Below are 23,482 nucleotides of genomic sequence, written 5' to 3'. Positions count from 1 at the left end.
ACTAAGGTAGTCCATCTTAATTGACACTGTCATTGATCTTGACAGTCAGGGCCATATACAGTGCAAGAGCTGTAGTTGATGCATTTGAAAGTAATGTAAAGTTTTCAGTTAATTTCAGTTGACAGAAAAGACTTCAGTCAACATTTTGATTTCACCCACTTACTTTAAAACAGTCAGTGTCTTGTCTCTTCATGTAATCTCAGAATGACTTCATTGTATTGACATCAGAGGGTGTATGTAACAGGATTTCTTGGTCATCTTGTCTCTGAAGATAGATCTGACTCTGGCTATATGTTTGGGGTCACCATAATTTTTTCATGTGTTTATAATTTTTGTTCTTATTGTTAGTTAAGTTGTCATGTTTGGTTGCCATTTTCCCCCATTTCTTTTATTTATTACTGTGAAATACAAACAACTGTCTTAAAATAAAGTAACAATAAATTACAGTTATTTGTTTTCTATATGCAGTATATAATAGAGATTGCCTTTAAGTATAACGTTTGAAAATAATATGAAAAAATAGGTTAAAAACAGATAAACAACGGGAAGGATCTCAAGAGAGTGAGCTTTTTCCTCGTCTATACACACTCCGACACAGTAGGTGGATGTATACACCTGTAAAGTTGGTTTGTGATCCACCAATAAACACGAAGAAGAAGAAGACCGCGCTGTTGACGTAGTTCCGGTAGAATGTAAGCCAGTTGAGGCACCTCCGCCATCGTGTGTTTACTGCAAGTTTGTATTCTCTCCACTCAGCGACCATGTCTCTCAAAAGGAGCTTTAAATTGCAGCGAACTGAGAGCGCCACAGCTGAACACTGCTGTGTGCCTTTCTGTCAAGCGTCTGGTAAGTACAACAAAGTACTTAGCTTCCACACATTTCCCTCTGATGAAGAAACTCGCCAAAAGTGGTTTGTCGCTATCCGAAGGAAGAACTTTACAGTCGGTCATCATACCCGAGTTTGTAGTCGTCATTTTAAAAGCGAGGACGTCCGAGAGCCACTGTCTCTGGGGGGGCGGCGACTGTTAGAGAGGGGGGCGGTTCCGTCGCTGTTTGAGTGGAACAATTACTCCTCCGTCCCACCTACAAGAGCGGAAGTTCGCCCGATGGAGACTGATACAGTGGGTGGAAAGGCTAATGCTAATACAGCCGTGCGGGACCACGATTACGCTTCGGCGCCGGATCCCGCCGTCGTTGACTTAGCTCTGCAGGAAAATGCAACTCTGAAAGAGGTGGTTCTCAAGCTAAGGAAGCGGGTAGAGAAGCTCGCTGTGAAGCAGCGGTTTGGCATCCATCGTTTTGCTGGCTCAGACAGGGACATCCGCCTTTTCACCAGGTAGTATGCAAAGGAAGCAATGACATTAATGAGTAGCACTCTGAGAAAGTGAGATCACACGGTAACAAATCTGAGTTGTTGTATGTAGGTTTGCATCCTATGACCACCTCATGCGCTTCTGGGCATTAATCGAGCCATCGCTGCCATTGATGGTCAGTGTGACCAATGCACAGAGAGGCGCCTTCACAGAGCCAAGTACCACTGCAGTAAGTACTCATGTATGTATTTATTTCTTGATTTTCAAGGATCATACAGTACAGATCCACATTATGTATGATGAGATGTAAGTTAATGTAATAACTTCATTTACGTTGCACTTTTCATGCAACGATGTAACCAAAAGTTCTTCACAGAAACTATAAGAATTAAACATCAACTTTAGAAAACCTGTTGAAACAACAGTAGTAATAAAAATAGTTGTCATGGAGACTGGTTCTGCCTTTTAGGTCTCTATAATTATTTCTTGTCACTCCATCGTGATGGCTCTTACTCTTTTCAATACATTAATTTAATAAAATTCTATTAGAAATTAAACGTGAAGTATAATGAAGGAATAAGGTGAATACTTTTCACATAGAATTTTGTTACCAATTTTAAATTAGGTTATTTAATTGAAGTAAATAGTTTGATGATCAAATGACATATCTTTATTTTGTTTTGAACAGACTCATTCCCTGCAGCCCATAGATGAGATGTTCCTGTTCCTTAACTATCTGGCACTGGGCTCAGAACAACAGGATCTTGCTGAAAGATATGGAATCCAACAGTCTGCAGTCAGACAGATCATCACGATGTGGAGTAACTTTCTGTACATTGTCCTAGGATCAGTGAAGATCTGGATTTCAGAGGAGAAAATAATGGAACATTTACCAGCAGAGTTCAAGGACTATGCAAACACCACAGTCATCCTGGTCAGCACAGAGCTGAGGTGCCAGTGTCCATCCTCCACTCTCCTCAAAAGTGAAGTGTTCCCTGTACAGAAGTCCCACTGTACTCTCAAAGGGCTGATTGGATTTGCTCCACATGGGGCCGTCACCTTCATTTCTCCGCTGTACGCTGGCTGTATCAGTGAAAAACAGATCACACGAAAGTCTGGAATTCTGTCCCTGCTAAGACCTGGGGTGGCTATCATGGTTGATAGAGGGTTCCCGGTCGATGACTTGCTGCTGTGTAAAGTCTATAGACCGACATTTTTCTCTGGCAGGTCCCAGATGTCTGCCTGTGAGGTCAGGGAGACCCAGGACATTGCACGGCTCAGGGTGCATATTGGGTGCCTCATCCATCAAGTAAAAGCACACAAGTTCTTTGACACAGAGATCCCACTCTGGCTTTTTGGCAGTATTAACCAGCTATATACTGTTGCATGTCTCCTAACAAACTATGAAAATGTACCTCTTATAAAAGCTTGTGAAAAGAAACCCAGTATAGGACACTGAACATACAACTTTTTTGGTCATTTGTGTGAAACAGACTTAAGGTAAATCAAAACAATGTCCAAAACTTAAGTGAGGCCTGTACACAGCAATCAGCTGTATATACTTAGATATTTTTTTATATTATTCACGTTATTGAGTATTATTTTCTTGAAATACAGTCACTTTTTCAACTTAAATAGTACCATCATCTTTTTCCTGACCTGTCAGTTCTGCTCACCAACCATTCTCAATCAGTTAACGTAATTTACACAAGACACAAAAACACTGATTCTAATCATGCATCTTTATTACACTGTCCATTATTTGCTGTATTAAGTGAATCATGTCCAATTTTAGCCCCATCCAGCAACCCATTTGTCCTGTTTGCATAATAATGCCCTATTTACATGTTGGACTGGAACAGAGGTATAGGAACTTTAGTATGTATCAACAGTCTATTAAATAATTAATCAAAGTAAATTACAGCTATTTACAGCTGCCGATCCATGGTGCATCCGAGTAGCTGGTGATTAACTTCCCTTGCTCTGTAGTACTCGTCTGCTGCTACAGGTTTCATCCAGGGCCACTCATGTTTGAAGTCTGATGGCTCGGCTTCAAGAGTCTTTGCGAGATTTTTTCGGTCCCCAGGTGTAGACCTCGATGAATTTGCAGGAGGTGACATGATGCTGAATTTAAACAGAAGTATTACAGGAAGAGGGCCCAGTCTGCGATGCAGTCGGGGTCGCGGTGGGGGAGAAAGAGCATCAGGTGTAGTTGGGTTTTCGGGGGTCTCTTCTTGTCGTTGCAATGTGAAACGAAAATGTATTTATTTACATTTTCAGACGCTACCTGTTTATTTTACGCATCTGACTATATTAAGGAGGTTGTTTTCTCCTTCTTTGACTTTTAATGGCCGTTGGCAAACCAGCTTACAGATGCTTTACCGCCCACTACTGGATTGGAGTGCGAAACAGTAGATCAGGGAAACACTCTCTTGACAGTTCGTGTTACTTTTAAGTAATTAATTAAAAGGTTGGTAGTATTATTTTCCATGATGTCCTTCCTAACAGATTCAACAACGCTGACAGTAACATTACTTCTTTTCTTTCTTCGTCAGTGGGCGGAATGCGTATTGCCCGGATGTAGTTTGTTTGACGTCAAACCTGTTCTAGCGTCACATCCAGAAGAACCGTTTGCATTTCGCGCAAGAAACGAAGCGTCGGTGGACACCTTCAAGTAATCACGGTAGCGTGGTTATGAATAACTATTATCAATTAACACCACATATTATTAACGTTTGTTATCATGTCACACACTGGTCTACGATTTTTTCCACTGTTTCCGTGGAATCGCTAACTCGCAGAGCTAATGTTAGCTAGTTAGCTTAGCAAGCTAACATAAGATCTGTTCATTTTTTCCTTGATGACAAAATTTAGTATCTAGCTGCAGTCCTTGGTCAGCCGGCGTGTATAAATGAGCAACACAACAATCAAAGGGGAACTGTCGAGCAAAGAAACAGCCATAGCTGAGTAGTGTAACCGAGCCTACAACCGGCAGAAACAAGGTGTGCCCGGTTGTTACCATGGCTTTGTCTCCACCGCAGAGACGCTGCCCAGGCTGACAGCTTTCATAGCGTTTTTCTCAATGACTTGACGGTAATGTTACCATAGGCCCTTACTAGACACACTTGGTTATTTACACAAGTGCTGATCAAATTAAGTTGCTGCGTTGCTCGTGTAAAGGCAACTGGCAGCCTGGTTGGCTAAAACTGAAGCATTCACTGCACAATTGCTCTCATTTTCTTATGGAAACAGTCAATGATCAAATGTTTGCCTGCTGCCCCGGCCTTTGTCCAGTGAAGGAGAAGAGCAGAGCTATGTGGAAAGGGCTGCAGTATTATTTTCCTTATCAATTAATCCATTATTTGATTAGCCTATGAAATGTCAACTCAGTTATTCCATATATGGCAAAGAAAATAAGCAAATTCTCATTACAAGAAACTAAAACCAGCAAATATTTGGTATGTTGTGCTCGAAAAGTGGCTGAAATGATAAATTGATTATCACAATAGTTGCTGATTCATTTTCTTTTGCTCGACCAAACAATTAATCAAGTGTGACATGGCACACAAGTCCAGGACGGGGCTTGCTTTAACTAGTGTAATGTCTCAGCTTATTTTATCTGTTCTTTATCCCCTCAGGTTCAGAGAGAGTTTCACACTGAGCAGGCAACCATGGCCAACCAACAAATGGAAATCATAGCAAAGGTTTTGGAGCAGTCAGCCAAGCTGGTGGAGGAGCAGGTGGATGCACAGTTGACCAAACTGAATGATATGGATGAAGATGATTTGGAGAGACTGAAGGAGAGGCGATTGGAGGCACTTAAAAAAGCCCAGAAACAGAAGCAGGTATGTGGGATGTTGTTTTTTAACTGATATACACTCATTGTCTGATACAGTAAAATTGTGTACTATTTTAGTGCATAAAGCATATTAAATGATCTGGATCATGTAGGAAATGCACTTGCAATATTTATATCACATCAGCACCAACTGCAAAACATATTTAATGTATCAATTCCACTGCTTTAACTGGTATGCATGTTAAAGCCTGCTATGAGGAGTCATAATGTATTGTTGGAAGTGTTTACTTATGTTCCTGCTTTGGAATGTGTTTATACATCAGACTCCAGGTGGATTTTTCATTGGGAAAATAGTTTGCTGTTGTTCACATCTCAAATCAGCCAAAACAGAATGGATGTAAGAGTCAAGTTTTTTGCTCTTTTGCTCTATTTCTGTAACTAATCTTGGTTCTCTCTTTTTAAGGAGTGGTTGTCTAAAGGCCATGGTGAGTACAGAGAAATCCCAAGTGAGAAAGATTTTTTCAGCGAGGTCAAGGATAGTAAGAATGTTGTCTGCCACTTCTACAGAAATTCCACCTTCAGGTAAGTCCATAGCAAGTCTTCATGTGTATCAATAAAGATCCCAAGTGCCAGAGCGACAGTTGTATAACTGAAAATTTTAATCCAAGGCTAAAAACATCAGTCGATTAATTGATAGGTCAGGTTACAGTACTGATAATTTATTTTCAGTCCCTTTCAAGGAATCGTTGCAGTACATTACTAGCTTTCACTATATTTTGCTACTGTAGTGTAGTTAACATGATCAGGTTTTCTTTAATGTTAGATCTTTTCTACATGTTTATTTAGTTGTTTTTGAATGTGAGTAGTTACAATTGTTGTCATCGGGCTACTGGACTTGTCACTTCATCTTCTTTCCTTCACCTATAGATGTAAGATCCTTGACAAACACTTGGCCATCTTGGCAAAGAAAGCATGTTGAGACCAAATTCATCAAACTGAATGCAGAAAAGGCCCCATTTCTGACAGAGAGGCTGCGGATCAAGGTTATTCCTACGCTGGCTTTGCTGATAGGATGGAAAGACAAAGGACTATGTGGTTGGATTCACTGACCTGGGAAACACAGACGAGTTCCCCACAGAGATGCTTGAGTGGAGACTTGGCTGTGCAGATGTTATCAACTACAGGTGAGACACAGATTGCTCCTTCATCTTTTATGGCTTATATAGCGTGTGATGTCAAAAACAACAACACTGTTACTCTACCCTAATTTTGACACTACCCTTCTCTCCTGTTCCAGCGGTAACCTGATGGAGCCCCCGACAGTGACGCAGAGACCAAGCACAAAGTTCACAAAAGTGGAGAAGAAAACCATCAGAGGACGAGGTTACGACTCTGATTCTGAAGATGACTGAAAAGCACTGACAGTCGCCTGGTTTTCTCTCTCAGGGCTACCTCATTTAAAAAAAAAAAAAAAACGTCAAGCAGACAGCCCGCTTTAATTTTCTTCTCCTTTTCTCTCAGTGACTTACCCATTCATTACAAATGTCCATATTTTAATTCCCCAGATTTCAAATCAAATTACTTTATAAAAATATGAAGCATTTTTGTTTTAGCCTTATTCAATGAATTGTCTGCCATGTTTTCTATTTGAATAACTACATAATGACATACATGCACTTCAAGAGATACACATCAGATTGGAGGAGGATAAGTTTCACTGAGCCACTCCTCCTGTCCTCTGTTGGCTAACTTTGAACTCTATTGTATTGCTCTTGATTTTGTCCCCTCAGTAGCTAAAACCTTAAAGCTCTGTCTTGAATTACAGATGTACTCATTTAGGTAGTTCTGTTGATTCCATGTGTTTCCTTGTAACTATGAGTCTGATGTTAGAACAGAAACCACGATGCATGAGTGCCAAGATCATCTTTTAGCATCAGATTGCATTTTTACACAACATCTCCTTGTAGCAAGAGTGTGACTTAAATAATACAGACTTAATAAAAAGCATAAAAGGCATTTAAAAATCTGTGCTCCTGTACTTTTGGTGTTGCAGTATCCTGAGATTTCTGTTGTTACCATACATGAAAATACTGCCTTTCTACAATTTCCACAACGCAGCACAGTATTGTTTCTTACTCTTTCTCCCCTGAAAATGCTTGTATTAAATTGGTGACGTGTCCCTTGAATGTTGGTTCAGACGTACTTCACTTACTCTTTGAAAGGTCATGTAAGACTTCGGGAAAATATAATTAGCTTCACTGCTGTTAAAGGCCCTGCACATTCAGACCTTTGTTTAAAGTTGAGTGGGCTGTGTTAAGACACTGGAAAAAATGACAAAGAGGTCAGTATGCAGACTAGAAAAAACCTTAATGTTTTGAGTGTACTGTTGATGGACACTATACATACAGTTTACATGTTCCCCCAGTGCCTGCATGGGTTTTCTTTAGGTGTTTTGGCTTCCTTCCCATTTTCTAGACTTATAGTTTGGGCTAACTGGTGACAACACACTTTCCATAAGTGCGAATCCAATCATTTGTCTCCCAGTATCAGCCCTGTGATGGACTGACCATCTGTTCAGGGTGTACCTTGCCTCTCACCCAATGTCAACAGGGATTATTCTCAAGGATAAGAATATATAGCTAATAGATGGATGTGTAATATTTGTATGTAGTATGGTGCTGTGACACAGCTGTAGTCATGTAGAGGCCTTATTATAAATGTCTACTGTCAATGTGACTCAGCAGAGAAGGTAACAGAGGACAGGTGCTATTTCATTTCAAAAGGTCTTTAATTTGAGAAGAATCTGAGAGGTCACCTGTGTCTGAGCTGTCATGGAAAACAGATTACAACTTATTAAACCTTCAACACAGAGGGACTAAGAAGCGGTAGACATGGAGCACAGGGTTTTTTCCATTGATATTTACATACAAATATTAATTTATTGAATGGAGCTAGGATTCAATAGCCTTGGGGTCCACCGGCTGGAGGAGGCGACGGACAATCAGTTCTCCCTTGCTGTTAATGTAGGTGTCAGCCATGTCCTGTTCAGCGGGGAGTCCATAGGGAGTCTTCAGAGGCTGGATCCTGAATGAACCAGGACAGACATGACAGAAGGGCAGGGAATTATCCAAACAGTCTCTTTATGTGTCCCCTCAATAACCAAACATAACCAAACCAAACTTTAAGTAAGCATTTGTTGAATGTTGTGAGGAAGACCAATCTTCATGTGTAACTCCAGTCATCAGATTTTCTTTGACCTTCATTCAAAACAGCTGTGTTTCCCCGTTTTGAGACATTATTCTTACCTCACCAGGTGCTTGACATATTTCAGTTGGTTATTGACTGCAGGTGTATTTTTGTGAATTACAGTGACATGTGCCTAAACAAGGGAGAGAGAAGAAAGTGTGAATATATGTTACAGAAAAAGACTGAACGCTACAAGTTTAATAGAATTTGCCTCTAGAAAATACCATGATAAATGTCCTTGATCCCTCTGTCATGGACAGATTTTAGATCAGTTTGAGGTGATACAATTGATGCTACCATTTTTAGAGATTACCCTTCCACAAGCTATGTATAATGCTTATCAGGCTGCTAAATGCAAGTCTTCCAGAAGCAAAGAAAGAAATTTCATGACTAAAGGTTGATGGTAGATTAAGTGAGAGCAAAAAACATGAAACCTGTTTACACATAAATGAAGCTAAAATGTTTCTTCATTTTCCATCTTCCGTTCTGGAATCATTTTCTTTAAACTTGAAGGAACTACAGAAGAGGCAAACAAATTTGCTATGAACAGAACTGAAGCCTTACCTTTTGAAGCCCCAGGCTTTTCACCATGTCTTTCTCCCAGTACGGTCTTCGTGTCACACTTTTGACTCGAGTTACCAAATGCAGTTTATGAGGTTGGTCTGGGTCACCCCCATATTTCTCATGCTCTTTTGATCTCTCAGCAAAAATCTGCAAAGAAAACCAGAGGCTTAGAATAGTGACAACGGCGCAAAAGAGCAGACAGTAATGCTTTACTTGTTCAGCAGTGCAGAACAAAGGAGCATCATTATTACCATGGCTGACCAGATTAATCTGTTAGGGAGCCCCAGGTCAAGAATTATATTAGGACACCTCCACACCTCCTGTCCTCTGTGCACTGTTTATAGAGCCTGAGCCCTGCAGGAATTCTATCCTACTTAATTAATTTACCAATATGAACCATGTGAGCATGGTAGAAACTAAAATTAGGAGGGTAGTAAAAACTGATTTTGACACAAAGTGCCTTTACAAGACAGGGCCAAAAACTTAGGTCATAAAGAAAAACTCACCTTAGAAGACACTGTATTTAAGTGCTGTGAAATTCATAGCAAATCTGCTATTTATTTAATTATGTGACATAAACCTTTTCTCGTGAACCTTACCTCTGGTGGGATTCTTGCTCTGGAAAATTTGCTCCTTGTAGACACAAACCACAGGCAAGGTGGAAGTGTCACTTCTGTCAGGATCTGTGAACATACACAAACAGTGACCAGACAAAGTTAAAAGGAAAGGCGTAGGATGTTGATGGATGCTGTCTGATACTGAAGAACACAAATACAATGTCCTGTAGGACTGGGCCACGTGGTAATATAGCCGTATTAAACACAATTCGTCAACCATCAGACTTGGCCACAATAATACTGTGGTGGGTATCACTTTTATATCTCTGAGTTCACTTGCGGCAACATTAATAATCAGCAAGCATGACTGCGTTTTCATCAGTATGATTCTGGATGGCATTCAAAATGCCTGCACAGTATCAATACTGAGGTACCGATTTAAATATATATATATATTAATATATATATTATTTAATTCTGTCAGTAGTTGTAGTACTGGCCGGTCCAAGTTTGAAACATGAAACATTACAGATTGATGTTCTTACCTTGGTTGATAGGGAGCTCAAACTACGACAGACACCTGACATGTTTTCTTCTGGTCAGGGTTAGCGTCCACCTCTTCTTCTACAGGAGCACTGATGTGACAGGCATGCACGCCAAGGTTACAGCCCCCTGACCTTACACACAAGCCTATGGATCAAAACTAACTAAACGTTATTAAATAAACATACACATTTAACTATATTCATAACATATACACTAAATTCACACGTACACTACCAAGTCATGAGCTAAAACGCAACAGTGATACTGCTTGCTCACGTTAGGCTCATCCTCCGTGGTTGTCCCCACCGGAAGTATTGAAGAGTCACTGTGGAAATGCTCCGATATTACACATACTACTCAAACAACGTTCCTACAGAATGTATTTGAGATTTTAAAAAGAGTGAATGTACTATGTACATTTTATAGAATTCTAAAATATAAATAAAACATAGGCACGAACGCTGTATGTTTTTGTTGAAAGTGTACCCAGCTAACTCCCATACACCGTTAATGCAGCATTACGTTTCTCCGGGAGTTATTTTTGTGGCACACTGGCATGGAAAGGTAGTTCCATCTCTTTGACAGACTTCACTGACGCTAGTTAAGCACGAGTACGTTGTTGGTTTTCTAGGAACTATTAAAAAGCAACAGTTGCCAGAACAATGGCACAAAATCACGTGTCAGGGATGGAGACATCTGCCGTCTCCGTCCTGAAACGGGCGGTGGAGCTGGACCAGAGCGGCCGCTTTCAGGAGTCTCTGGTCTGCTATCAGGAGGGCATCCAGCTGCTCATTGACGTGCTGAAAGGTCTCTGTCTCCTTCTGGTTTTTATAAACACAGCAGTATCACACTGGGGTCATGGGCCATTACTCTGTCTTTTCCTTCCATCCGCCAGCAGCTGTGACAGATGACTCAAAGAGAGGGCACTACAGGGAGAAGATAAAGGGCTACATGGACAGAGCGGAACAAATCAAAGCTCATGTGAACCAGCTAAAAGAAGGTAGTCTTAAACAGAGCCGGATCAACCTGCTGTGTGTCACTTGGTTTTAACACAAATTAATGTAGGGATTTTATGTACAAATATTAAGCATGTAGAAGGCAAAAAGGTTGACGACAGGACTGCTCTCAGTGTTCCCTACACACAGTTATGCTCTTTGAGAGGGAAAAATATTTTGAAAAAGAAGAAAAATGTGCATAAAAAATCCAGTTGCAGGCCCTGAAATGGATGGTTAGAAATAAAACACCTTGAATAGATTCAATTACAGGGTGTCTCTACACACCCTGAGGAAAGCATGTGTGTGTTGGTTTATGTTTCTAACGTACTAACCCATATGCTTTTTATTTTTAACCCCCTAACCTGCGTGCCTGGAATTTCATTTTCATGGCACATATAGATGAGGCCCCCTCCATAAGGAATGCAGGACATAATATATGGGTTGATAGTGTGCTTTAGTGGGAGATATTTTTCACAAATGAATTTGCAATCATTTATACATATCCCCACAAACCACCTGACTCACATCCAATATCAGGATTTTTAGACTCCTGAGGACCTGACGACAGTTGCTCACTTTGCCCAGAAATCCTGCCCTCGCCCCACATTATCTGTGTAGTGACTAAAATACTTAATAATAATTTTTAATTTTTAGTTAAAAACATTAAGGGGCTTAAGGTTGCTTCTGCATTTTTACCCAATCTTGAGGCCCTGACACAAAAACCCTGGGGCAGTTTTAAAATGATTGGTGTTTGGGACTGTGGCCAAAATGGTTTTTGAGGGAATGAGTGTGTCAGGGGTGAGCAGCTAAAGTGAGGCTCACAGCCACTATAGGGTTTCACTGTTGCAGGCTGTTGTCTGTTCTCTAATCATTCTTATTTTGTTTCCCCTGTATTATCAGACGGGAAGTATCATGAGCAGATTAGAATATCCGAGGATGCTACTGGTCACAGCTATGATGCTCTGTTCAAACCATACATCAGCAGCACACTCACAGAGGTCTGGGTTGAGGACCCATACATACGACACACCCACCAAGTAAGATCTTTGTTTTCACTACTGTTGTATTTTGAGAGTTTTATTCATCTTTGTTTCAAGGTGGATTTGGCTTTTATTTGGCTTTGTTCAAGGACTGCAGCTACTGTGTATTTTAATAATCACTCTATCAATTATCTTTTTAGCTACACAATTAATACAGGGCTGGATTAATAACTGGGAAAAGCAGGCATCTGCACAGAATCAGAAATTTCACTGATTAATTTTCAGTCAGTTGACCAACAATGATATTTTATAATTCTATAATAATCAATTAATTGATCAGCACTATCTGATTTCATTACGCAAGCTTTTAGCCTTCACATTGTAAAAAACATCTTTTGTATGAATTCATCAATTGTGGGAAAAAAGTCATCAACAATCATTAGACATTTTGCCTAGTCATCATTTCAAAGTTACAGGACAGAACTCATGATTGTTATTTCTAAAACCACCTGGCAGTTCGTTTTCTCCTATCACACAACACACACACACACATTATCTGCCTTGAAATTTGGAATTTGTTCAATCTTTTCGTTTTTACACACACAACACTTCATTTTGGTGATTAACACAGTTTTTTCTCCTCAGCATAAAACTGTTTCAAACCTACTTTAGCATGTCAAACGTGCCTCTCCCCCTCTCTCCACCACAGTTGTACAACTTTGTGCGGTTCTGTGAGATGTTGCTAAAAGCGCCCTGCAAGGTGAAAAGGATCCATCTCCTCACTTCACAGGATGAGGTAGGTTATTTAACTAATGAGGTAACTCTTTGTAATGAATGCACAGCAGCCATTGCAGTTTCTCCTGGTCAGTTCCTGCTGTCGTTTCACTGCTTTCATCCTGTCCTGCAGGCAGATAGCAGCCAACAGAGCAGCGCTTTGGCCGAGCTGAAAGAGAGTCTGAGTGCTCAGGGAGTGACTCTGGATCTGCAGTACTCCTCCACCATCCATGACAGGGAGATCAGGTACAGCAACCTCATCAACATATAGTCTGAGGGCTTTCATACTAAAATAGCATACTGTATAGTTAAATTTTTACTTCTTTTTTTGTGGCCTTTTTCTATAATTGTAGCTTTGTTTTGTGGCAGTAATCTAGACGTCATTTTGTTTTTAGGTTTGACAATGGTTGGATCATAAAGATAGGAAGAGGGCTGGATTACTTCAAGAGACCTAAGGTGAGTTTTCATGCCTCATAGTAATCAGTCTTTTAACTGATGCCATTGTCCGAATTGTGGCACCGAATGTCAGTGAATCATGTTAAGCTCTGCTTATAAAAAGTGTTCACTACATCCCACAGGGCCGATTCTCTATTGGATATTGTGATTATGACCTCAGGCAGTGCCAGGAGACCACTGTGGACATTTTTCATACCAAACACACAAAAACACTATGAGATTCTTGAAGCTTAAATGATCTGTTTTCTAACTCAAGGGACTTCATTTGCCTATCTGCCTTCAAAATGCACATTTATATCTACTGTGTTTGCCTCATAACAATTGTGCAACTGATCAATGTTTGTCAGAGGTTATGATATGCTTCTGCTTCTACAGTTGTATAATTCAATGTTGTATATTTCTGATGCATTCTTCTCCATTACCCCTTTTTTAATTTTATAAATTTCCTCTGTATTACTGGTGATTAACAGCGAGGGTGCTTTTTAAGGTGTCATACTGCCATCTGGTGGGAAAAAAATGCTATTTAAATTATATTAAAAGTACTTTTATAATATCATAAAACGTGTGTGTTTTTATTGCATTTTCACCATCTTTTGAGCTTATCCAGTTACTATATTTATTGAATTTGTTGCATTCAAAATATACAATTCATATAATACAGTCTGCACTCTGCAATGAATTGTGATTTAAAACTGTATTTAACTCAGATTTGGGTATCTTTTTTTTTTAATTGTCAAAGTACTATTTCCAATTTACTCTGGATTTACATGGATTTCACCTTCACATTGTTTGAAGTGTGCATGTCCACAATCTTTCACTTAATCTAAACTTTGTTTCAATTCCACAAAACCTCAGTGCAGCAGCAGGTTTGATCAGGTAGGCCTAATATACAGCTATTATTTTATTGTGTCCCGTCTTTACTTGACAGCTTCTGCTGCTGCTGAATGTGAGCACATCATTTCAAAAGGTTTAAAAATGCCCTGGGGCATGTGGCAGTGTGGTGGTTTGAAAAGTTTATATATTAACAGATAACATGACTTTTGGATTCCTGGCATTCATTAAAGGCGCCCACAATGACAACTAGTTAATGGGTACAATATACCTATCTGTAGCTCTGTACATTTGTCTGTATGGGAAAAGTCAGTCGGGTGTGGCAGCAGTTACTTGTGTCTCCTTGCTGGTATGAACCCAGTGAAAATAAAGAAAACAAAAATATTTTTTTCCCTCAAAACAAACATTCATGGGAAAATATTCCCTCATTAAATATTCATGGGAATTGTTTGTTTGGATGAATGGCAAACCTCGTGACTTCAAACAGCGCTGTGGTCGGATTATCTATCGGCCTTAATCTTGATATGGACAGTCCTCATCTGGGCCCCGAGAGGAATAAAATATAATCCATGAGGAAACCACATGCACCAGAGATGATCATAACTGTAACAAGTACCTCTTTTTCCAGAGCTGACAGGATGGCGGCTGCATTGCGAGTGGCAGCCAGTTCTGTATATTTCAGTATGTACAGGCAGCTCTTCTACATGAGAGAGAGAGATATGTTAGCATCCATTTGTCCTTTATGTGTAGATTCCAGACAATAAATCCATGAATGGAAGGAATTAAATCCCAGACTCTTATGTCACTGTGGTCTGTTGACATGCATGTGTGTGGTTTGTTACATGTAATCCAGATGTCACCAGCTGGGTTTATGTTCTGCTGGTTTATATTCCAACAGATAAGGATTTGTGTGATGAGGAGCCTCATGAGAGAGTCTGCTTGGCCACACATCAAATGTGGATGCAAAGGTTTGCTTTCCACTTCTTGCTGCCCCCCCTCGCTGATTGTAGCCCAGTGGCCTACATAGCACTCACATCCCTGAATACTATCCTGTGTGAATGTGCAGAAAGTTGGAGGCACTGCTGCAGCACTCTGGTCATTTAACTAATTATAACATACATGGAGAGATATCTTTGTCTGTTTTGTATTTTTTTTAAAGCTGTTTTAGGATTATATTTTGATATTTTCTTTTTACTTTTACAGTGGAGATAAAGACAGGAGAGATGCCACATTAGATGCTCCACAGCTGGAATTAAACCAGGGCTGATGCAGTAATACGGTACAGTAAACACATCAACCAAAAGCTCACCAGGATGCCAAACTGGAAGAGTCTTTGTGTCCCTTTTATGCATCCAAAATACTTTACTGGACATTCAGATGCAAAAAAAAATGTGTTTACACAAATTTCTGGTACATTTGGATTTAAACTCTGGACTACACCAAGGTTGGGATATGGCTAATCCCTGGTTGGTGTTTTTTTTAATATCTATTTTTTACTTTCTAAGACACATATGTGCACATGCAAATATACACACACACACACACACACAAACATAGACTGCCCTCTGTGATCGGCCAGGGGTGTAATGTGTAAACAGTCCTATGAGCCGTAATTCCTATATGCCTGTCCTCTTTCCAACTGGAGCTTTATTTTTTTCCCTCTACTCTCATTTCTGGGCCTAAAATCAGGTTAGCGTTTTATAAGGAGCTTAGCGCAAAGGGCCACAGTGTGCCACTAATGTAATAGAGTATCTCTCTCTCTCTCTCTCTCTCTCTCTCTCTCTCTCTCTCTCTCTTTCTCTCTCATTCTCTTCTGTCCTCTTTTCTCTTTGTGCATTTGCTTACCCTGTCATGAAGTGACCTTCTCTCTCTCTCTCTCTTTCTTTCTCCCTGCCTGTTTTTCTTTCTCCTTCCACTTCCCTCGCTCCCTTCCCTCCGCATCTCCCTCCGTCTGCAGATGTGCACGACGCAAGCCTGAGGTTTAAACATTAGGAGGGTGACACAGCTGAGACAAGACAACTCGGCGTAGGGACGAGGACAAACAGGAGGAAGGGAAGCAGAGCTGCTGCTGTCACACGTCGGGTGAGTTCACTCATTTTTGGTACTGTGTGATGTGTGAACGTGTGTGTTTGTGTTTTACAGGTTTTCACATTGAGAAGAAGTACTTTTCTTAAGGTGAATTTTGTGCTGCAGTGTTCAGCATGAGAAGTTTGTGATCAGGCTGTTGTTGTAGATTATGGTGCTGTGAAATCTTACAAGGATCTCTGTGCAATGTCAATAATCCAAGAGATTATCCTCTGTTTCTGTTGGGGCTATAGCTTGGCTCACTGGATGGCAAAACTCTGAGGGAACGACCTGATTCACGGACACCTTAGTTTCATTCACTGTGGTGGTAATTACACTGACAAGTTGAAATGTATTCATAGAACAAGAGGTTTAAATGTTATATAAGTCAAATATAACATGCAGCATTTACTGTATGTGCTTATGTTCTTTATAAGAGGGCGTGCTTGTAGTCTGCAAGCCTGTTGAGTGATATGAGAGGTGCAGTGTGGACTTTCCACATGTATCCATAACCTGACACATCTTATCTTATCAGGCAACATGCTGTAAAGGATCAAGCTTTGTTGACATCAGTTCCTAGGATACACAGGAAGAACTAGATGAAACACAGAAAATGGTGTATTCATATCTCAAACAGAACACTATCTCCAGGGCAGGGTATGAAATAAAATCAGTAAAGCAAAGGAAACAAGCTCCCTGCACTGAATCTTGCATCCAGTAACACATCAATCCAATCCGGATGTTTGTCAGGCAAGCGTTGCATGAGTAAAGCTGCCTGAGAGCAAGATTTTTGCTTTTGCTTTGTTCACAAAATACAACATCTTATCCAGGCTACACTGTGCAGTGTCATATTAGAAATCCTAATGCCTCCTCTGTAACCTACATACTGTGTTTTGCTGTCATGTCTTTCCTGTTGTTGTGCTCGTGTAAAAGCTTCTTCGATCGTATTTTGTTGATCATAAAGAGTCTCCAAACCACACCCCACTAAGCCTGCAGTAAAGGTTTGTACTGTTCCTGATAAAGCCAATAAACCTTTGAACCTCAAGTCCAGTGTCACATCCTCAGGTTATCACACAAGTGCATTAACTGAATATGCATGCTTGCCAGAGAACAGAGAACAATACTGGAGAATTCACACCACGTTAGATGCCCTTCACCAAGTGACAACAGCCTCTACAGAAGAGCTGTATGCCTGAGGTTCATGTTGTCACAATTGCTTCTCATTATCAGTGCCTTTCTTAACACATTTTCCTGTTGTCTGTTCTGCACTTCTTTCAGGGATCAGACCAATGGAGTCTTTCTCTGGAGATGTAGAGGAGAGCACTGAAGACATTTCAGGTAAGATTATCTGAGGGGAAGCAACTCCTCTGCAAAAATGAGCTATCAAAGTAAAGGACTTTGTCAGCATAACATTGAAACACGTGGCCAACACACACCAAGGACTATTTATTGTCAATAATAGATCATAATTTACAGCATGGGCTGACATATATCTGATGCAGCAATTAGAAAAGATCACTGGATAACTTACAGGATGTAGAGACAAGATTGTGTCTGTGTGTGTGTGTGTGTGTGTGTGAGAGAGAGAGTGCTGCCGTGACCTGGATCTTCTCCATCTCAATCTCTGTTAGGACGCAAAAAGTCCAAACTTAAGTCTCTGAAAAGTCGTCTCTTCGGGAGGAGTAAGAGAACAGGTGGCGAGGGAAACGCCAAACTCAGTCAGTCAGCCAGTGACATTACTGCAGGACAGGGACTCGGATCAGATGAAGATTTGGTGTGAGTTTCTACATGATAGTAAATGTTTTCTTTACAGCTCCATTTTCTGTCTATATTTCTTGTCTAATCCTTCGCCCCTGTTTCTGTTTTTCCTTTCCTGCTACCTTTAGATGCTCCCAGGGGATAATGGGATCTCGAGCATTGTCCCATGACAGCATTTTTCTGGCTGATCAGGTCCTGACAGACACTGAACCAGCCAGGGTTTTATCCCAGGAGAATGTTCCCAGCAAGATCAAAGCTCTGCAGGTATAGTCTCTTCTAGTAGGCATTTTGTTGGGAGGTGAAGTTTAAAAAAAACAACAACAACAAAACACCTGGTTCTGGTATCATAGATGAAGCTTCAGCAGCAGAAGATGCATTTGGGGCCACCACCTCTGGTTCTGCCAATCAGACGTCCAGAGGACCAGGGTGCCCGGTCGGAGGATGACAGTCTTCCTCACAGCCCCCCTGAGGTCTCAGGAAGTGATGGTACATCTCAGGGAGCCTTAAGCAAGGTGCTTAATCATCTCACATGAGTGATACATAGGTGATATAGTTATCTGTTCAAGTTCATTACAGGAATAGGGGACATTTTTATGATTTTGAGTGGATCAATCAATCATGCTCTCCTTAGATGTGTGCATCTCTGTTGTTATGAAGTTATGAAAACTCAGAAACCTGCAAGGAGGGAAATTTTCTAAGCTGTGGGTATTTTGCTGATCCTTCTGAGGTTTTTAACTGAGATTAGAACTGGGTGTAGTTTAAAAGGTAATGAAAAAGCAGGTAACATTTTGCTTATATTTTTTATCATTGCTGACAAATCCCTTAAAAAGATGGTGGCACTTCAGCTCCAAGCCCAAATTTCCCTACTGAAGTTGTAAATCTTTAAAACTGGGTCATAAATAGTTTAATTTTTTAAAACCCCACAGTAATCCCTACAACATCTTGGTACTGTGGTATGTATCAAACATTTCTCAAATAGGAATAAGAGAAAAAAAGAAAAGAAAAGTATAGTATCAGCAACCTTATCCTTTAAGGTCAGGCAGGTAGAACAGAGTCAGGTTAGGTATTAGGGAATGAATGCAATGAACAACTGTTTTCATAATAATACTTATGATTTTATTTATTCTTTTTAGGCCATATTGCAGCCATCCTCTCGTCCACTCTCACCCATCCCCAAACCTGCATTGACCAAGTATGTGCCCCCAACTTCATCCCATCCTCCACCTCCCACCGTCTCCTCCATTTCTTCTGTTATCGAGCCTCCGTTGGACTTCAGTTCTCCGGCTCAGTTTACCCCCTGCCTGGATACCTCTGCTGCGCGCCACCGGATGTCTGTTAAGCCCAGAAACCAAAGGGCCAGCACCAAGAAGAGACTCGCTGCAGTGAGTGACCATATTTACTGTTTCTCAAGCAAAACACAGAACACCTCCTCAACTTCCCTGATATTGTTCTCTTTCTGTTTTTGCAGACTGATTCTAGGTCTCACTCACATAACCTGAACAATATCAACCACCCTGAGTCTGTGAAAGAGGAAGATCGGCGGCTTGGTGCTCAAGACGAGGTGGTGCTGGAAGCAGTACAAGGAGATGCTGACATCCCTATCACAGCTCAGAGTCTTCCTTCAAAATCCCCAGAAGTGGCACCAATCACATCAGAGGCAGCACCCAGATCATCCAGCCTAACTTTTTCCCAACAGGAGCATGCCCCTCCCAGGGGGGCACCCTCTGTGTCCTCACAAGTACTGCGAGTTAAGCCTCAAAGACCAGCGGACGTAACATCCAGTGAACGGCCGCATTCATCCTTCATAGAGTCAGAAGTTAAGGACAAAAGAGTAGGTGATTTTGAGATACAAGTCATGTCCCATGACAGGAGGAATACTCTAGAAAAGCCTGGAATGACTGAAGACTCCTCAGACAAGCTCCCCACCACCATCAGCTCAGTGGTGGCAACCAGGTCCTCCTCTGTTTACCAGCAGGTTCAAGATGAGATGGAGACTGCAAAAGGAATAAAGAGACCTGCTGCAGGATCTGGGTCCTTTCATTTCTCCATCACCACTAGCTAAAAACCAAGATGGAAAGAGACCCCGATCAGGCAGTTTTGTGGGAATGCTGGAACAAGCTGAAGCCAGACACAAGACTATAGGGGGAACAGAGGATAAACCCTTTTCCAGCTTGAGGGAAAGGGAGGGACTCAGAGACTTACAGCCCAAAGGGGGCCCCTTCGCTGTGGGAAGGCCAAAACAAGATGGAGCTCCACCTAAAGGCTCTGTACTTCCATGGGACAGGAGGGAAAGTCTCAAAAAGACAGAAACAGCGACAGCATCTAAAAATGCTGCTACGGACACAGGCGCTGTTGCAGGGGAGGAGGTGGAGAGCAGCCAGGAGGAGGTGGAGGAGGCAGTGGAAGCACTGGAGGTGCCAGGAGGAAGAAGGAAGGACAGCATTTGGTATTAAACTACGCTCAACATCTCAGTCGTTGAGATTTCGGTCCGATTCTACTTCTAACCATGTTTCGAAGCCGCAAGTGTGTGAAGACCAACGTGAAAGACAGAAAAGGCAGGAAATAAATGATAATATCTGCAACATGTCTAAAAAACTGCCAACAAACATCTCCACTTCTAGAGACATTCAAGTGACAGGTGAGTTTCTGAGAAATCTTGTGAATTTTGCCATGTAAAGAGTTTTCATCTCAGGTTCATTTAATGATGCGAAAAATAATATTTGCTTACTACATGCTGTGCTAATTTCCAAGATTTGAAATTGGAACCCATGACCATCTTTTTCAACGCCCTGTAAGGTTAAACATTGCACTGATGCACACTGTAATGCTTTGTCTATGGAGATAAGTTTCCCATAGTAAATAATCTCTCTAGAGTGATAAGATTCTTACTGTTCACAAGGGACCTTTGTACTCATTAAAATACCACCTAGGCTAACTTTAACAGTGCTGCCAAGTGTGTCTAACAGATTTGTGTCACTCCTTAGATCCAACCCCGTCTAGCTTCTCCCTTCCAGTCAAGAGTAACCTGCCATCTAAAGACGATCCTCATATTATACCTGCAGAAGTCCAAGCAACCTCCTCAGACACCAGAGAAGTAGAAACTGCCCTCACAGCTGCCTCCGGGAGCCCCAACCTGCCCCTCAAACAGCCTCATCTGAGGTATCCTGGATGAGCCTGGCGATGGAAAAGACCAGAAGCCTGCAGCAGCTCTTTACTAGCAGATTCCCCAGAGATTTTACAGGCGTGCAGAATACAGCTCGACCACAACCACAAGGGCAGCCGACGAATCGCACAGAGACACAGATCAGTGCACAAACGCCGGCACAGACTGTAAAAATCCAACAAAGCACAGCACCAGTACAGGCTGCAAACCAGCCATCGACTGACACAGTCAAAGCAGAAACAGTGCAAAGTAGAATTCAAGCACAGACTGTGAAACCATCAGTAATGTCGGTGCAACAGAAGACGCCAACAGCATCTACTGGTCTGCCAAACACCACTAGAGAAGCACAAACATCAAAACAAACCAGTGAATCCCAGTCACACCCAAATACATCTCAGTCTGCCTCACAGTGTCCGTCTCATCCTCCTGTACAATCTTACCTTTCCACGGGCCAGCACACCGCACCCCAACAACCTCCTTGGAGCAATCAAGGTCTCCACCCCACCACCAACCAGCTCAAGCCCACAGCTTCAGTTTCTACCACCTCATCAGCCACAGCTCCTCCTCCAACGTCTGCCTCGGGAAGAGGGGAAAGAGAAGCCAACGTGCAGGAGAAAGATGGTACCTCACTCTCAGGAAGACGAGCAGTCTGGACTGGGTCAGTGAGCGAGAGAGCTGCTTTTCTGGAAAAACGGGCAGAATGGACCTCTCCATCTGGAACCAAGGGGGTTTGTGGTACTTCTTTGTAACTGTGTTTGATACAGTGGGTGACTGTAAACTAGTTAACATATAAGTCTAGTGATATACTGTATTTTTCCTCTTGTCAACAAATCCTTTCAGATTTCCCTGCCCTGTCAATAGCACTCAGGGATAAACCCATTTGCTCCTGGTGAGGCTGTAAATCTTTAAAAACAGGTCACCAATGTCATTTGATTTTCAGAAAGGGCAGAGACATTTCCTTTGACAACTGGACACTGTAGTTTTTTTTTCTTAGCAAACTTTAGTCAAACAGAAGTAATGAAGAGCATTTGTTTAGGACTACTTTAAGCCACAGTTTAGAGCCCTTCACATGATCAACCTACTGAAGGAATGTATCAGCCAGTGCAACGCTGTTGCTCACTGCTGTGTTGGCTCACTATGGTGGTCTATATCAAAAGCTATATCAGTCCTCAGCTACATGGACAATGCTTGGTAGCAGGATCAGTTCCTTGTTGTTTTTTGTCTTTTCGTCAGCCTTGTTTGACAACTAGTGAAATATAAATATTGAATATTACAAGATTGATCTTTTAACTAATAGATTTATGGACTGCCAGCCTATCCTGAGTCAATGATCTAACTCACAGTGTTTCTCAGGTGGAACTGAAGAAAGCTCAAACAGAGGCGCAGACATCAGGTGAATCCCCTGCCTCGACCAAAACAACGCCTCTAAGCAAAGACACAAAACCAGAAGGAAGGCAAGGGGTAAAACTTGCAGGTGTGTTGACACACAGTATTATAATCATCATGACACCTGTAGAAATAGTTAATTGACATTCGGTATCTACAGGTGCGGCAATGTGACACAAGGTTTTTTTCTTCCAGAATCAAGCCCCACCAAAGTTCCAAACAGACCTCGTGAGGACAAATGGCTCCGGAAAAACATGGCATCTTCATCGCCCTCATCGTCACCCACGCAGCCATCAGTGTTGCAGTCTATGTCTGACAGTGGCCAGCCGTCCTGGATGGAACTGGCAAAGAGGAAGTCAATGGCCTGGAGTGATAAGACCATGGACTAAGATTGAAAAGAGACAGATATACAGGGTATGGAAACATGAATATGAACAGCTCTGCAGACAAACGCTACCTTTATCAAGGTTAATGGGTTGAATGTTTGGTGAGATTGTCAGAATGATGTTGATACAACTCTATGGTAATTTATGTAGTAAGGCTGTTGTGCTCGTGTGTTGAATTGTATTTAATTGTAAAGTGTTAATGTTATATTGAAAAATATATAGAGAGGCAGTATATGTTGAAAAATACACTACAATCCCTCTCCACCACAACCACTTCAAGATAAAGGGTATTTCTGAATAATGTTTTATCTAATTCAGCATTTCACTGTTGTTAATACTTTATGTTAAATAATAAAAAAAATATTGTTATGTTTTTGTGTCAGTTGTTAAGTCTCTTTATGTAAGATGGCCAAGCTCCATGGGCCCAGTACAATATACACATTATACTGCCTTAATAACATCAGAAATTACCTAGAACAACTTGTTGAGGCAATAACAATGTGGAACAAAACTAAAATTTCAACCAATATCACTGCAGCCTTTTTTGAAACCTGAACAGAACAGAGCCATCATTAATATCATCAGTAACACCTGTGCTTCCTCTTCATTTAAAGACCCGACACAGCCCTGCCTCATCCACACAGGTGTTTCCACTTATTTAGCC

The 23,482-nt window shown here is 41.3% G+C and overlaps 5 protein-coding genes across 8 annotated transcripts; 4 read left to right on the top strand and 1 right to left on the bottom strand.

Annotated features, from left to right (window-relative positions):
• The first annotated feature begins 691 nt into the window (after positions 1-691).
• LOC108900981 (uncharacterized) lies at positions 692-3,983 on the top strand. The gene is made up of 4 exons (XM_051072076.1): positions 692-1,336; positions 1,425-1,542; positions 2,002-3,783; positions 3,869-3,983. Exons 1-3 carry the CDS (start codon positions 762-764, stop codon positions 2,770-2,772), a joined length of 1,464 nt encoding a protein of 487 aa, XP_050928033.1. The 5' UTR covers positions 692-761; the 3' UTR covers positions 2,773-3,783; positions 3,869-3,983.
• txndc9 (thioredoxin domain containing 9) lies at positions 3,854-7,298 on the top strand. The gene is given in 7 exon segments (XM_018702279.2): positions 3,854-3,996; positions 4,952-5,158; positions 5,576-5,694; positions 6,040-6,079; positions 6,081-6,182; positions 6,184-6,296; positions 6,410-7,298. Coding segments are annotated over 6 exon segments (663 nt in total). The 5' UTR covers positions 3,854-3,996; positions 4,952-4,984; the 3' UTR covers positions 6,525-7,298.
• Positions 7,299-7,881: 583 nt separating this feature from the next.
• Positions 7,882-10,378, bottom strand: mrpl30 (mitochondrial ribosomal protein L30). 3 transcript variants are annotated; one of them, XM_018702282.1, is made up of 6 exons: positions 10,302-10,378; positions 10,025-10,169; positions 9,522-9,605; positions 8,923-9,069; positions 8,418-8,491; positions 7,882-8,196 (listed from the first exon to the last, which is right to left on the bottom strand). In XM_018702282.1, exons 2-6 carry the CDS (start codon positions 10,064-10,066, stop codon positions 8,064-8,066), a joined length of 480 nt encoding a protein of 159 aa, XP_018557798.1. In that variant the 5' UTR covers positions 10,067-10,169; positions 10,302-10,378; the 3' UTR covers positions 7,882-8,063. The 3 variants fall into 3 exon arrangements, with proteins under 3 accessions (XP_018557798.1, XP_018557797.1, XP_018557796.1); XM_018702281.2 differs by having other exon boundaries at positions 10,260-10,360; XM_018702280.2 differs by having other exon boundaries at positions 10,255-10,353.
• Positions 10,379-10,550: 172 nt separating this feature from the next.
• On the top strand, positions 10,551-13,785 carry mitd1 (MIT, microtubule interacting and transport, domain containing 1). Of its 2 annotated transcripts, none has more exons than XM_018702277.2 (7): positions 10,551-10,832; positions 10,921-11,025; positions 11,921-12,057; positions 12,710-12,796; positions 12,908-13,020; positions 13,170-13,230; positions 13,353-13,785. In XM_018702277.2, exons 1-7 carry the CDS (start codon positions 10,688-10,690, stop codon positions 13,446-13,448), a joined length of 744 nt encoding a protein of 247 aa, XP_018557793.1. In that variant the 5' UTR covers positions 10,551-10,687; the 3' UTR covers positions 13,449-13,785. The 2 variants fall into 2 exon arrangements, with proteins under 2 accessions (XP_018557793.1, XP_018557794.1); XM_018702278.2 differs by having other exon boundaries at positions 10,552-10,832; positions 10,924-11,025.
• Positions 13,786-15,870: 2,085 nt separating this feature from the next.
• On the top strand, positions 15,871-23,173 carry cracdla (cracd like a). Its single transcript, XM_051072070.1, is given in 13 exon segments — positions 15,871-16,143; positions 17,404-17,463; positions 17,757-17,901; positions 18,012-18,147; positions 18,234-18,395; positions 19,017-19,265; positions 19,352-19,939; positions 19,941-20,303; positions 20,305-20,521; positions 20,868-21,001; positions 21,004-21,774; positions 22,400-22,520; positions 22,628-23,173. Coding segments are annotated over 12 exon segments (3,129 nt in total). The 5' UTR covers positions 15,871-16,143; positions 17,404-17,414; the 3' UTR covers positions 22,822-23,173.
• Positions 23,174-23,482: the final 309 nt, after the last annotated feature.

Source organism: Lates calcarifer, linkage group LG1 (assembly GCF_001640805.2).
Source record: "Lates calcarifer isolate ASB-BC8 linkage group LG1, TLL_Latcal_v3, whole genome shotgun sequence".
In the NCBI taxonomy this organism is placed as follows: domain Eukaryota; kingdom Metazoa; phylum Chordata; class Actinopteri; family Centropomidae; genus Lates; species Lates calcarifer.
Note: the sequence above shows the minus strand (reverse complement) of the source record. Positions and strands in the feature narration are given on the sequence as shown.

Coding starts and splice junctions, on each gene's coding strand:
- LOC108900981 (XM_051072076.1), top strand. CDS start 762: ATGTCTCTCAAAAGGAGCTTTAAATTGCAGCGAACTGAGAGCGCCACA. Junction 1,337..1,424: donor GACATCCGCCTTTTCACCAG/GTAGTATGCAAA, acceptor TGTTGTATGTAG/GTTTGCATCCTATGACCACC. Junction 1,543..2,001: donor CAGAGCCAAGTACCACTGCA/GTAAGTACTCAT, acceptor TGTTTTGAACAG/ACTCATTCCCTGCAGCCCAT.
- mrpl30 (XM_018702282.1), bottom strand. CDS start 10,066: ATGTCAGGTGTCTGTCGTAGTTTGAGCTCCCTATCAACCAAG. Junction 9,606..10,024: donor TGAGCTCCCTATCAACCAAG/GTAAGAACATCA, acceptor GTATGTTCACAG/ATCCTGACAGAAGTGACACT. Junction 9,070..9,521: donor GAGCAAGAATCCCACCAGAG/GTAAGGTTCACG, acceptor TTTTCTTTGCAG/ATTTTTGCTGAGAGATCAAA.
- mitd1 (XM_018702277.2), top strand. CDS start 10,688: ATGGCACAAAATCACGTGTCAGGGATGGAGACATCTGCCGTCTCCGTC. Junction 13,021..13,169: donor ATCCATGACAGGGAGATCAG/GTACAGCAACCT, acceptor TTTTGTTTTTAG/GTTTGACAATGGTTGGATCA. Junction 13,231..13,352: donor ATTACTTCAAGAGACCTAAG/GTGAGTTTTCAT, acceptor TACATCCCACAG/GGCCGATTCTCTATTGGATA.